We start from the raw sequence: 14,213 nt of genomic DNA on the forward strand, positions 1-14,213 counted from the left end.
CACCAACACACCCAGCACAGGTTAAATCAAAACATATTTATTTTTTACATTTGTTTGTTTGATCAGAGAACAAAAACGTGTGCTGAAAATCTAATTTTGGATAGAAAAAGTCCCTGCAGTATCCGGATGTGGAAGCAAACTGTCTTAAGTTGAGTCTCCTGAGTCAACAGACAGTGATCCGTGATTCATAAGGAAGACATGCAATCTGAAAATAGAGAGGAAAAATGTTAAAACTGCAATCAGAACATGTGGAACACAAGCCAGATATAGAAAACTGGTTCATCTTAAGTGAAGGAAATGTGAGGAATTAAGTCGGGCAATGTGGCATCAGTGGTTTTCTAAGTCAGGTTGGTTACTTGGAGTTATACTTGAAATGTGATTCAAATCCAGAGGAAACTGACCTCTGTGTGCTCATCAAACGACATGGCTCTTGGATGGAATGGGCCAGCTGCTGGGCCTGTGCTCTTGTGGGACTAAAGCAAAGAAAAGATAGGATCACAAACACTGATATAACCCTCTGGAAACAGTCACTGTGTGCATTACATTAGTAATTAAGAGAACAACAAATTCTTACCAACTGGATAGGTTTCAGAGCTCATATATTCTCTGGTTTCTGTGGGAATATTAACAATTGTATAGCTTTTTTATTTCTCACAGCATAACTCCTGGAAATATGTCATACAGAATATGGTCTTACCATCATAGTCCGTTTGTTTATTGGTGCTGACTCCAGCCAGGCTGTCACTGCTGTCTTCCAAACTACCCCAATTTGGCCTTTCTCTGATTTGGCCATGGACCAACATACCACTCATCCCATTAACTTTTCCTCGTGTGGCCCACCTTTGGAGATTGGTGCTTTGACCGCCACCCTCCCAAGCATTTGTTATCCCTCCTTCCTCACTGTCTCTGCTTGCTTGGAGTTCTCCTTGAATCAAACTATGCTCCCTGCTCCCATGGTCCTGAACCAGGCTGCTGGTCATATCCATCGCTGCCATACCGTCTTTGCCCACTACAGTCACCTTCCTTGACGGAGCCTCATTTTTTGCCACAGCTCCAGGAATCATGATCTCATCGCTGTCAAGGTCTTTGGATACATCTAGGAAGAATGGAAGTCATTGCTATGCCATCTGAATCACCACATTCACCGCACTGATACAGACAGTTTGATTCAATTGGCTAATAATTTTGATTAAAAGCACTGCACCTCTGCTTTCATCTCCATTTTTGTCAAACGCATCAGGTTCTGAAATATTAGAAAATGTCTTTGTTTACTGATATTGCATTACATTCTTTTTTACTAAATTTGCACATCATCCAAATTGCTCACGTACCTGAACATCTGTTGGTTTCAGAGCTCTCTGTAGATTTGGCATCTGACATATCTGTGAATGAATTTTTAGCCATTTATTGAAAAAGTAATTGTGCTTTTTTGTTTGTTTGAGTTCTTTTGTTTTGTTCAGTGTGTTTTTAGATGCTCTTTAAAAATGAAAAAGGAAACAACAAAAAAGTGTACCGTCTGAGTCTTGCTCATTCACAGTGCCACATAGAGTGGTCCTTTGTGCTGCATTAAACAAGTAAAAGTAAACAACAAAAACAGCACGATTACTAGAAATGTTTCTGTTCTCTTTAATGCACTCAGGATTTTTTTTATAGAGAACCAAAAGTAATTTGAGGATGTGAGTACATCTGAAAGCTACATTTGGAAGCACTGACCTGTGACGGCTGCAGGTGTGGTCCTTTCTGTAGTAAGTGCTAGTGCATCTACAAATTTGCAATGAACAAGTCTTGTGATCATTTCAAACAATGGTACAAGCATTGTTTAGCGACATGAATAGTTCTTACCATGTAGAAAGCTTAACACATCTTCTTTTGGGGATTGCCCTGTTAGACAGATTTGAATTTTATTACAAAATTAACAGTTTCCTGAACAATATTTAATTATTTACTCTCTTTCAATGGTTTACCTTTGATAGAAGCTGCCACCACCATATCTGCAAACGGAAGCAGGAGCAGGCAACACAAGAGGCTGAAAAAATTATTCAAGATTTCAGTTAGAAAATATATACTTATATCAAAACTAATGCAATATCTCATTTGTGGCTAGTACATGAAAGTAGCTTTAATTACAGAAGTTTAAAATGCAAAATAAATCCATCCAGACTTACATCTTCATTGCTGACTTTGGGTCCTGGGTCTGTCCACTGTTGGTCAGTAAGGGTGCAGTTAGGTGGCTTTTATGTGCTGCTGCTTTGTCTCACTTTGTGACCTTTAATAGGCCTTGCCTTAGTTAATTATAGATTCTCACAAGAAGTATCAAATTGAGTTTTAGTCAAAGACTGTTTCTTTGTGTTGAACAGTGCGTGAATGGCACGTAGAGGAGCAACAATTAGGTTAAAGGCTCTGATATGTTTACAAAGGCCTATTCATTTCAGTTCAGTATGACAACAATCATTCTTAACATTCACAGAAGCCACTGGTCTTCCCCTCATTTATGTGTTAATTACAGGTGGCTGGTTTTTTTTTTTTTTTTCAGAGAAATGCCCCTGAGGCTATTCTATGGCCACAGAACATGTATTGTTTCTCCATTGTCCATTTATTCATTGTGGTTCTACAAATGTCATGAAGAGTGCAAGATTTCAGGTGAATCTATTTAGATTGCAATTTCATATATATCCCTTCTTTCTCTAGTTCTACAGTACAACCACAATGATATTAAAAGCATGAAAATTATGTAAATCACATTTAACCCTTATTGTTCATAATCTATATGCTTTCACATTATGATTCAGATCAATTTTGAATTCATAGTAAAAGTTTACAACAAATTTTGAACAACAGATCAGATCAATTTAGAATATATACAAAACCTGTTCTGCATTAATAAATGAATGATTTATCCTTAAATATTGTTTCACAGATGATCAATATTTATTCAATGTTAATGAACACTTAGAGCAAAAGAATGCTTATTGCAAACTTGTCTGTGCATTCAAAGCAGCAATAAAAGGTCAATCACACACATGCCATTATAATCTTGTTCTGCCGCATTCCCTCCTTTAATCTCTGTTTCAATAGTTCAGAATAGATGGATTACAGTTTGTTTATTGTTAGATATTCTCACATGTGTTATCTGCTGGTACACACATTTATATTTAGTATAGCTTTAATGATCACTCGTCTTACTATAATTCACACTTTAACTATACATTTATACAGAACTTTATTCCATACACTTTAAGTATTTTATCTTCTTCATATTGACTGCAAATTCAAAATCCCCAATTAACCTGACAGTCTTTGGACTGTGGGGGAAAAAACCCCACTCTAGATACACTGAAGTAGATCAAGCATGCAAATTCCACACAGAGATGCCACAGCAAGCATATGAACCAGGAACCTTTTTGCACTGAGGCAACAGTGTTAACCAGTCTACCACTATGCCCACCTTATTTCAGACCTCATACCTCTGTTACTTATGATCATTCCCCCTGATGTTTTACTATGATGCTGTTTGGCGATTCCACCGTGATCCTTCAAAGACCAATAGGTTCCTTTGTCTGCAGAAACCTGGGCAAATGTGGAGGAAACACTGACTATTCATGTGATAGATAAACATGGCATGTACATTTTCACAGTTTCAAAATTCCCTACTACACATTTTCCTTGATTTGACGCACATTAGTGGACCTAAAAAAAAATCTCAATGAATGAAGGTCATATTTGAGTTTTATTTTCGTGTATTTTGGGTCACTTTAAGAAAAGTAATCAAATTTCAACCTTAAATGATTACATTTATTATTTAGGTATTTTCCCGATGTCAGATGTGAAAATAACAGTACTGAATTAAGTAAACCGTTTGTGATGCTCAGATAAATATAGGCATAGGCCTTGCTTAAACCCACACAGGGGAAATTCACTTGTTACAAAAGCACAAGGTACAGGAAGAAAAAATGAATTAGAGATATATTAGAAGAAAAAAAAAAATAGAAACAAAATAGAAACAAGAAAGCCAAAATACAATATTATGCACACAGTAATACATTTATTTATATTCATACATTTACTTGTTTTTAACAGATGGGATGTTTTAGTCTACTTGTGGAACCGAACACTGAGTTTTAAATAAACTAAAAAGCTTTAACTACAGAGACGTCCGGATCAAAGTTTCCTCCTCTAGCGAGACCTGTTGGTGGCAGACTGAGTTACAGTCTCCCTATGAAAAGGAAAAGAGAGAGCGCCCCCTGCAGGAGAGGCTGTTCGCACTAAGCTCTTGATCTCGAGCATCGCCATATTGACGTCCCAACAACGCTGAGAGGTAATCGGGTTATTTAATCGCAAATATTCGTTGGTTTAGAGCTATTTGTGGGTGCTATGCACACGAGGAAAGGCTATGGATAAGTAACACAGCCGCGACGCCATTCTGCTGTTCGATCACAGTGATTCAAGGGTGTTTTTTCAAGGCGTTGTCAGCCAGTTGCCTCGCCAGCCAAGCTGGCTATTCACTCCCCTAGCTTGTTAGCTTAGCACTTTTTAGCTTTAAGAAATATATTTTTTCGAAGCTTTTTGTGAAGTTCCACTTTAATAATGGGCAATTGGGAAGTCGTTTTACTACTTTAACGCAGAATTATTATTTTCTTTCCGTTACAGACCCATAGTGTGGTCGAGAGCTTGTTGTGACTTTGTACCCGGCTTTTTTTTTTTTACTCTGCAGTTGGCGAAGCTAATGCTAACTAGCATGTAAGCCAGCTGCCCGGCTATCTCTTAGCTCCACAGTAGGCCTTGTGGGGCCACAGAAGGCTTGTGCGCACATTTCACCTCTTCATCAAAGTATTAAACGGGCAAACTGGCTCCAGCTAAACGCGTGTCTCGTAGCAGATAGATCATTTGTCGACTGGATGCTCTTCGTGTGCTCGTAAATTTGACATAACCTTAATAACGTTATATAGTGGTTGGCGTACGTTGGCTAGCACACTGCTCGTGTTTTCCTGATTGATACTGTTGATTTTAATTGACCTACATTTCTGCCCCGTTTCAACAGGAGATACTGGCTTGGTGTAGCCCCCAGTGATGACTGTATTGAACCCCGTACCTCCTGATTAGACTGGTTGGATGCCCCCATTTAACATTCAGGTTGCTCCATTTTATACGCCAGCACATTTCCACACACTAGACATCCCCGGGCTATCCTTAGTTTTGTTTAAACGTGTCTGTTTTACTTTAAAATTGCTCTGTTTTACTTAAGATATTATTACTGCTCTTCTGTAGCGTGTGGGGAATATTCACATTTTTCTTTTGAAAGTTTTAATCAGGCTACCATTGAGTCTAAATATGTCTTAAACTTTTTGCTACACATTGCTCATCATTTCTTCCTGTAATATTTAATAAATGCCAAGAACTGGTATGGTTTTTAACAATATATATATGTGTATATTTTTTTTGTCTGTTTTCCTATGTAGCTTACTTACCGTAGAGGCATTTCAGCCAACTTTGTTTCAGTTCACCTTTCACCATTGTCCTGGAGGAAACCTCCCAGGTATGCTGTGCTGTCTTATATTTCAATATTTGGCCAACATTTTATATACAAGGCTGTTTATAACAGTTGGAATGCTAAACCAGTACTCAAAAATGCTTATGTAACCATCAGTATGTATTTGTCTTGCACATTTGTGCCCCTGTGATTTTAATAGAGCTTTATTGTATAATATCATTTGTCCTTTTTCTGTCTCATCTCAGGAGATTTAGAGAAGACCCTTTGTAGAATATGTCTGGCCCTGTTCCAAGCCGCTCTCGAGTTTACCCTGATGTAAACACACAGAGACCTCGGGAATACTGGGACTATGAGTCCCATGTTGTTGAATGGGGGTAAGGAAAAGGGGTTATTGTTGGTGACCTTGGTTTAGTTTTGTTTTTTTTCCTTAGGTTTTTAACTCTGACTTTTAAAAAAAATTTTCCCCAGCAACCAAGACGACTATCAGCTAGTCAGAAAACTAGGGAGAGGCAAATATAGTGAAGTGTTTGAAGCCATAAACATCACAAACAATGAAAAAGTGGTCGTCAAAATACTGAAGGTATGGATGTTTATCGATTGATTGTTGGTGGATTTCACCTTGTCACTTCAGTTGAGATTTTATAAGCCTCATGAGACCTCGTCCCTGTCCATAGCCTGTCAAGAAAAAGAAAATCAAGAGAGAAATAAAGATCCTGGAGAATTTGAGGGGTGGTCCAAATATCATCTCACTGTTAGATATCGTCAAGGACCCTGTGGTAATGTTCTGTTTTTCTACTTAAAATAATTCGAGGCTTTTAAACGCGAAAGACTTTTTGCAAAAACACACATTTCCCTTTTTCTTTTAGTCACGGACCCCAGCTCTGGTGTTTGAACATGTCAACAACACAGACTTCAAGGTAATGATGTTGTGTTTTTGTGGACTGCTAATTTTGAAATGTTAATCTTACTATTTTTTCCCCAAACTGCCTATAATTTGTTTTGTTTTTTATTCTTTTACAGCAATTGTATCAAACTCTGTCCGACTTTGACATACGGTTCTACATGTACGAAATCTTAAAGGTAAGCAGTTTTTCGTACATGTGGATTGCACCAGCTGTTCTGTTATATTGGAAACGTTAGATCAATATATATCTTTTTATTTATTTATTTTTAAAAAATTTTTTAATGGCAGGCTCTGGATTACTGCCACAGTATGGGAATTATGCACAGAGACGTCAAGCCACACAATGTAATGATTGATCATGAACATAGAAAGGTATTGTATTATTATGTTGGCTATTGTCATTATCATTTGCTTAGGCTTGTAGCCCGATACAGTTATTGCAGCATATTCTGACTTGTTCTTCTTGTTCAGCTCCGTCTAATCGATTGGGGTTTGGCTGAATTCTACCATCCAAACCAAGAATACAACGTGAGAGTGGCATCCAGGTACTTCAAAGGACCTGAACTGCTGGTAGACTACCAGGTGAAACTCTTTATATTACTATCTGCATGTAGAGGCAAATAAATGTCTGTGTTCAATATATAATCAAGTCAGGAAGCCACTTCAATCCAGTGCCCGTCTTTATATTATTTGTAGATGTATGACTACAGCTTGGACATGTGGAGTTTGGGTTGCATGCTCGCCAGCATGATCTTCAGGAAGGAACCTTTCTTTCATGGTCATGACAACTATGATCAGGTATGATCTTTTTTTGTTTTTGTTCTTTAAATATAGTCTTGTCAGTGTGGTCAGGGACCTTATGGCCAAAATAGAGCTGCAGAGCTTTTTTTTTTCCCCACAATACAGAGTATTTTTATTTTCTACACAGTCACACTAGTATTCTCAGAGCAGGTGCTGGTGTCATCATAACCTTGTGTGGAAAACCAGCAGCGATTGCTTCAGGGTTTGTTTATTCTTAACTTTGTGCCAGCTTGATGTATTAAATGAACCAGGAAAAAAACAAAGGGTGCAAGCCGTGACGACATATCTAAGGGCGTACGTCATGACACAGTTTAATCCCGTCTATAATGTCAGTTATGTTAGGAGCTTTGCTTATCTACACTAGGACTAAGGTCAAGATGCTAAAGTAGTCCATTAAATTGAAGCCTAGCATCAAGTCCTCTTTATTGTAACTAAATAGTTAGGATCCTTTATTGAACCTCTCTTATAAAACGTTAGTATTCCATATTTGATTATTTGTACATTTTAGCTTTCGATCACCTGCTAATGCAGTTTTCAGTTGTATTTATCAGCATTAATTCATCTAGCATAATTCCATTTCTTGAATTATAATATCAAAATGCAGCGAGCGACAGATGATTCATATCGGTATTTCTTACTTACTGAAACAGTCGTAGCATTTCAAACCAGTTTAAGGGTCACAAGGTTGATTCATATACTTTCAAAGGAAAAGCTATCATAACGATGACTGTGCTACGATCAGTTAATCATTTCTCTAGATGCTCCACCCAGTTGAAGTAAACCACCATCGATAAATAGGAAACCTTTGGTCGTTGCTAATAAAAAAAAATACTGAATCACAGTAAAAGGTTAAATTACACGTTTATTCGCGTGGGCTTTTATTTTCTGGAAATATGTGTGACTGATAAGAAAATCAACCACTGGAACTGTATGGTTTTTTTTTTTTTTTTTTTTTTGGTTTTTTTTTGTCTTTTTTAATTTTTTTTTTTTTTTGGTATGATGTAGCAAATTTTCATTTTTTATTTTTTTATTTTTGTTTTTTTTCTCTCATCATTTTATATTTCAAGTGTTCACTTTGTACTACTTCCACTCTGTGCTCACATGTTTTTGTTTGTTTGGGGTTTTTTTTAAATAAAAATAATGTCTGATTCTTAAATAATTACTATCATCAGGTTTTTAAATTATTTTCCTTTAAGCGTGCTTTGATAAGTTTTATGATTAAAAGCAGAATGAACAGAATGAGTGTCAAACATGCCCAGTCTTAATATAACAAAATGTGTTGTCCTATATTTGTACTCTCCCACCATTAATTATTGGTCTGTACACACCATGGTCAAACAAATGCTTCATGTAATCCAACTGCTTTTTTTATTATTATTAATTGTATTTTTTTTTGTTTTGCAGCTTGTGCGAATTGCAAAAGTACTTGGCACAGAGGACCTGTATGACTACATTGACAAGTACAACATTGAGCTGGATCCACGGTTCAATGACATTCTGGGAAGGTAAAAGATCATAGCTGCTTGTTCATAATAAAGCATCCATTGAGTGTTTTGGCTTATGACTAAATCTCAATGGCCAATTGTTTGCCTCTAGGCATTCCCGCAAAAGGTGGGAAAGGTTTGTGCACAGCGAGAACCAGCACCTAGTCAGTACAGAGGCTCTAGACTTCCTTGACAAACTGCTGCGTTACGACCATCAAGCCCGCCTCACGGCCAGAGAGGCCATGGATCATCCTTACTTCTGTAAGTCTTGTATTTCCTGTCTCTGCATGTATTGCTTTTTTTTTTTTTTTTTTTTTTTAAACATTTTGTGGTTGCTTACATACATGTTTGTTCTCAGATCCCATCGTAAAAGATCAGGGAAGGGGGGCCACTCCTGGAGGGATGGCTGCCAGCTCCACTCCAGTCAGCTCCTCAAGTATGATGGCCGGTGAGTAATCTTGTTCAAAGTGGCATGCACTTACAGACAACAGTCTTGCTAGCTGCACGATGCTTTTGCAAAGAATTATCTAGAAGATAGATGACCTCTGTTAGATATCTATAATTAGCCCTTTACTGTAAAGTAGAGATGTGACTTTGTTGACTTTTTTTTTTTTTTTTTTTTGAAGGAGCACCTGCTGACAGTGGCTGCAGTTAAAGTTATGCACTGGTGTTAAAAAACATTAATAAAGTACATCACCGTTTAGAGCTGTGATTTTCTGATTAGTAATGTGGCAACATTTCTTATAGATTGCATCAGGTAACTTTGGTACATAATAATATCAGCTGCAGGTGCGTTTAAGGCATGCTCTGCAGGAGTTGCTCATATTTACTTTTCTCAGAATGGCACCTGGACAGCTTCACACTTTTTCCTTTTGAAAATAGAAAAGTTCAGTTGAAACAAATTGAAGCAACCTAACAGCATGCGTGTGTACGAAGATGTGTGCTGATTGTATATTATAACTATGGAACATTTTGAAAACACCTGTATTATTCTAGCTGGCTTGAACTTTGTGATTATGAATATTTTTACTTGTGGTGTAAGATCCAGCCCATCGTGATGCCCGTTCTTTGATCTCCCTCCTTTCTGTAATTGTGCATTTTCTGGGTGATTAATGATCCTTCTTCCTTTCCTAGGCATCACCTCAATGTCCTCCACACAGCCCATGGCTAACATTGCTGGATCACCCGTCATCCCCGCCCCCAACACCCTGGCCACACAAGTCCCTGCGGCCACCGGGGCCCAGCCCTGAAGCCACTTCCTCACCCGTGTTTGTGTCCCACGGCCATGACCCACGTAGCTCTCACTACGACCCAGGGCCATGGCTCCCCCTTTTATGTTGGAAAAATAACAAAGAAGATTTAAATTGCTTTTCACATTCAGTTCTATTTTGACACCTGGACTTGACAGAAATGTATTGTTGCACCTGTCAGAATTATTAGAAATTAATTTGGGTGTGTTACTTGACAATGCTATTGTCTAGAAATCCTAATGAGATGTAGACCTGAAGAGAATGGATAATAAAAATTTATTTTGTATGTTTCAAATATACAGTCTTGCTCTTGAAACTGTTTGACGGGGATCCTGCTGTATTACACTGTGAACCTTTGACACGACTTCACGAAACAAGAGTCAGGAATCTGGCGCGCCCCACCCAACAGCGCTCGCTGGTCGCACACGATGTAACGTGCAGGAGTTGTAGGTGTTTTGAAGTTGTTAGACGCTATCGTTCTTTAATTGGACTTTTTGTAGATATTCTACAGTTACTGTCAGGTTGCATGCACCCAATGCTGAGTTTCACAGGGTCAATAGTTTGCCAATTTTATGTTACTTCACTTCTGTATGTGTATGTATGTGTTCATGTTTGTTTTTTATGAAGTCTCTTACACATGATTTTGATTATAGACAATTTTGTAACTTTTTTGTTTTATGTTGGGAGGGGTCATCACCTACAGAAAACAACTTCAAAAATAAACAATTTAAACAGGGTTTTGCAGGCCCTACATGTTATTGAATATACACCAGTACATCAGGCTGGTCATGTAGGTATGTGTCAATGAATGGAAACACCATAGTCATTGTTTACTGCAAGAAAAGTTTACTTGAATGAATATTTACACCTAATATTAGGTTTCCTTTAGATGGACTAGTGGATATAGGTGTGTTTTTAGAATGTAAGGGTTCGAAATACCTGACGGCAACAAATGAACACATATGTAATCGCTCACACACACCCCTTGAGATTATTTCCATATTATATTTTTCTTATCATTTGTCAGATAAAATTCTCAGAACCAGGTAGAGCTGTTTGAGCTTGTCGAGGACCACGCCCCAGTGCAAGCGTGGAATAAAACAATGAATTAGGCTGGGATTTCTGACTATCGCAGGCCATTCTGTTCATGAAAAAAAAGAAAAAACATCACCAGGCTGCTAATTTTGGAAGCTAACCCCATGTTTTTATAACTGGCAATATCTTATTTTTAATATATGATTATTGTGGCTAAAAGAAGTCACTTTAGTCATAGTTTTGGTAGCTGTTATTAAAAAGAAAAATAGAGAAATAGTCCTTTTTTTCAGTCCAGTTACACTGAAAATGTGAATGAGTGGCGATAGAAGGCTTTTAAATGGTTATCTTCACTACTGGTTCAAAAACAGCCTAATGCTGAAACCTTGCATTGGGAGGAAGGTTGTCCGGATTACAAAAGCAAACATTAGTCTCCAAACTGTGGTGTGAGTGCAGATTTTTCAAAGGCCAGGAAGAGAGAGAAGTTTAGCAAGCCATTAGTGCAGGGAGCATGGAGAAAGAGAGTCACACCTGATTTATGAATTCAGAGGGGTCTGTCAACTCGCTCCTTTTTGCTATGTCACTAGTTAAACTGACACTTCACAGCAGGCCCAAACTATCCTCAGGCTGCTCGGAGGCCACCACTTCCCCCGTGGACCTGAAAACCATAAAAACACTTCTCTACTTCCCTTTACCTACTACAAACCTGCTAAAAGCTATATATGAGATTTATTGAATAGCTGACCTTAAGAAACATTAGTAAAACTATCCAATGCCATAATTATACACAACTCATATTCACATTACTGTTAATTAAGACTTCTGTGTGTTTGCTTGCTTGTTTTTAATTCTGTCTAAAACGTGGGAAGGACCTGCATTCACAGCCCTGATCATGCTGTAACCAACAGCAGCAAACCTGAGAGTGAGTCAGCATGACTTGCATAGTTACCGGCCACTTCATTAGGTACATCTTGCTTGTTCTGGGTTGAGCCCTTTTTTGTCTTAAAATTCTATATGGCATAGGTTCATTAAGGTACTGGAAACATTCCTCAGAGATTTTTGCTTTGTGTTGATGTGAGAGCATCACGCAATTGCTGCAGATTTGTTGGCTGCACATCCGCGATGAGAATCTCCCATTCCATCACATTAAGTTGCTTATTCATTTGAGATCTGGTGACTGTGGAGGCCATGTGAGTACAATGGACTCATTGTCATGTTCAAGAAACTGTTCGGCATGGTTTGAACTTTGTGGCACGGCACGTTATCTGGCTGGAAGCAGCCATCAGACGATGGGCACGCTGTGGTCATAAAGGGATGGACATGGTCAGGTAGGCTGTGCCAGTTAAACAATAATTCGAAATGTGCCAAGCAAACATCCCCCACACCCTTACACCAGCAGCAGCCTGAACCGCCCATACAAGGCAGGATGGATCCATGCTTTCATGTTGATAATGCCATATTCTTTTCAGTTTCATGTGTTATACCAACAACTGATTAACTGCCAGAAATTGTGTTTTTTATGTGTAATCATTTAGCATATTTTAGTAAATAGACTGTAGTCAGCAGGATTTATGAAGAGTTTATATATAAAATAAAGAACGATCTGTTTAATCTTCATCACTCTGTGTGTTTGTAGCTGCATTAGAATCAGTCCAATCTTCTTTTGGCTCATAAGATATCTTTGCAGAATGGTGGGGTTATACTTGTTGCAATTTCTACTGCAATCTTGGCCAGATCTTTCTTGAAAAAGACATTTTTAATGTCAATACACTTTTTAAACCTTCCCCCGTGCATTCAGCAATTTCGGTGACGGAAATTACTTCTTGGGACTGCACCTCTTCTTAGCTCACAGGCGTGGCAGCCAGTAGTGTAGATTTAGCCCATGTGCTTCAGTCTTCAACATGCTGTGTGTTGAGAAATGCTCTTCTGCATACTTTGGCTGAAACAGGCGTTTATTTGAGACATTCTCCTCTGACCATTTTCACCCAAAGAACTGCTCCTCACTGGATAGTTTCTCTTTTACAAACCATCCTCTGTAAACTCTAGCGATGGTTGTGTGGGAAAATCCCAGCAGTTAGTGAAATAATCAGGCCAGCACCAAAAACCATGCCGCTTTCAGCCACTTAGATCACTTTTCTCCATCATTCTGATGCTCCGTTTCAACTTCAGCAGGTCATCTTTACCAGGTCTACATTTCTAAACGCACTGAGTTGCTGCCATGTGACTTGCTCATTAGCTGTTAACAAGGGGTTAAAAATGTGTATCTAATGAAGTGACCAGTGAGTACATATCCCCTTACAGAAAGTGAAATTTACTAAAAGATAATCCCATACAGGTGCACTGGATGTTCCCAGAGGGCTCACAAAGGTACATATTACACACAAAGGTGACTCCATTGCATGTGCAGAGTCAAGAGGCCAAATGTTAATCATGAGGCAACTCTGCTGGTAGAATGTGTTTAGAATATTAGGAACAAACCTGCAGGCTGTGTGCACTTCATGGTCTACTAAGGGCAAAAAATGCAACATCTGTCAACTTTCAAAATACCCAACTTTCATGCGCACAAACAACATAGATCTGTCTTTTAGATGCTAACTCTTTGGATCTACAGCAAATTTACGTGTTTATCAAATTTAGAGATTCACAATGCGATATATATAAGCGATGCATTTCTTATTTCACATGGTAAGAAGCGGTATTTCGGATTGTCATGAATGCAGCATTTCGGGAACGCCCCGCTGTTGCAGTTTTTAAGTCCGTTTGAAAACCTTTCCTCCTCCAGATTTCAAAATGGGAAAGCTCGCATACATTTCACTTTTTGTAGCTGCCTTGTCGGTGCTGTTAGGAGAGAGATTTATCAACCTCAGGTACTACAGATAGCGTTCATGTCGAAGCACTTTTGTGCGCTCGGACTGTTTCAAAATAACTTTTTTTTTTTATGCAAACTCTGCAGGAAAAGGTGCCTTGCTACTAGAGAGATCGTCCCGAAACACCTCCCCAACTGTGTTGCACTCAAAAATCTGGGTAAGCCAACATGCAAGAAAATGCAGCCGATACTTTCATGCAGACTAGAAACCAGAAAAATTAACAATATGTGAATATTGTGCTTTTAGATTATGGATCGGAGGATATAACGATCCTGGAAAACGGGCTTGCCCTTATCAGCACTGTAAGTTGTTTTTGCTGTAAAGCAGCCAAATCTCCACCTCTTAGGTTAACAGTCTTAAAGCCCATAGCAATCGTGTGTAATAAGA

General features: G+C 38.4%; 3 protein-coding genes across 4 annotated transcripts in view; 2 read left to right on the forward strand and 1 right to left on the reverse strand.

Moving 5' to 3' along the window:
- Window positions 1-69: 69 nt before the first annotated feature.
- On the reverse strand, window positions 70-3,561 carry LOC113032535 (uncharacterized). 2 transcript variants are annotated; one of them, XM_026185509.1, is made up of 12 exons: window positions 3,465-3,561; window positions 2,166-2,201; window positions 1,965-2,026; window positions 1,843-1,881; window positions 1,714-1,761; window positions 1,514-1,561; window positions 1,332-1,382; window positions 1,205-1,243; window positions 698-1,096; window positions 575-613; window positions 402-473; window positions 70-205 (listed from the first exon to the last, which is right to left on the reverse strand). In XM_026185509.1, the coding sequence occupies exons 2-11, from the start codon at window positions 2,171-2,173 to the stop codon at window positions 415-417; spliced, it is 792 nt and encodes a 263-aa protein (XP_026041294.1). In that variant the 5' UTR covers window positions 2,174-2,201; window positions 3,465-3,561; the 3' UTR covers window positions 70-205; window positions 402-414. The 2 variants fall into 2 exon arrangements, with proteins under 2 accessions (XP_026041294.1, XP_026041295.1); XM_026185510.1 differs by lacking the exon at window positions 2,166-2,201.
- Window positions 3,562-4,212: 651 nt separating this feature from the next.
- Window positions 4,213-10,664, forward strand: LOC113032461 (casein kinase II subunit alpha-like). Its single transcript, XM_026185396.1, has 15 exons — window positions 4,213-4,315; window positions 5,039-5,130; window positions 5,457-5,533; window positions 5,734-5,862; window positions 5,957-6,068; window positions 6,163-6,264; window positions 6,355-6,405; window positions 6,509-6,568; window positions 6,681-6,764; window positions 6,864-6,974; window positions 7,089-7,190; window positions 8,598-8,698; window positions 8,790-8,938; window positions 9,036-9,125; window positions 9,812-10,664. The coding sequence occupies exons 4-15, from the start codon at window positions 5,762-5,764 to the stop codon at window positions 9,925-9,927; spliced, it is 1,179 nt and encodes a 392-aa protein (XP_026041181.1). The 5' UTR covers window positions 4,213-4,315; window positions 5,039-5,130; window positions 5,457-5,533; window positions 5,734-5,761; the 3' UTR covers window positions 9,928-10,664.
- Window positions 10,665-13,706: 3,042 nt separating this feature from the next.
- LOC113031860 (serum paraoxonase/arylesterase 2-like) overlaps window positions 13,707-14,213 on the forward strand; it is a 4,077-nt gene continuing 3,570 nt past the window's right edge. Inside the window, exons 1-3 of the mRNA XM_026184332.1 lie at window positions 13,707-13,826; window positions 13,913-13,983; window positions 14,073-14,128. Of these exons, the coding sequence (XP_026040117.1) occupies window positions 13,750-13,826; window positions 13,913-13,983; window positions 14,073-14,128 (204 nt within the window). The 5' untranslated portion in view covers window positions 13,707-13,749. The remainder of the gene's footprint in view (window positions 13,827-13,912; window positions 13,984-14,072; window positions 14,129-14,213) is intronic.

The sequence above is a fragment of the Astatotilapia calliptera genome, chromosome 11 (assembly GCF_900246225.1).
Source record: "Astatotilapia calliptera chromosome 11, fAstCal1.2, whole genome shotgun sequence".
NCBI lineage: Eukaryota > Metazoa > Chordata > Actinopteri > Cichliformes > Cichlidae > Astatotilapia > Astatotilapia calliptera.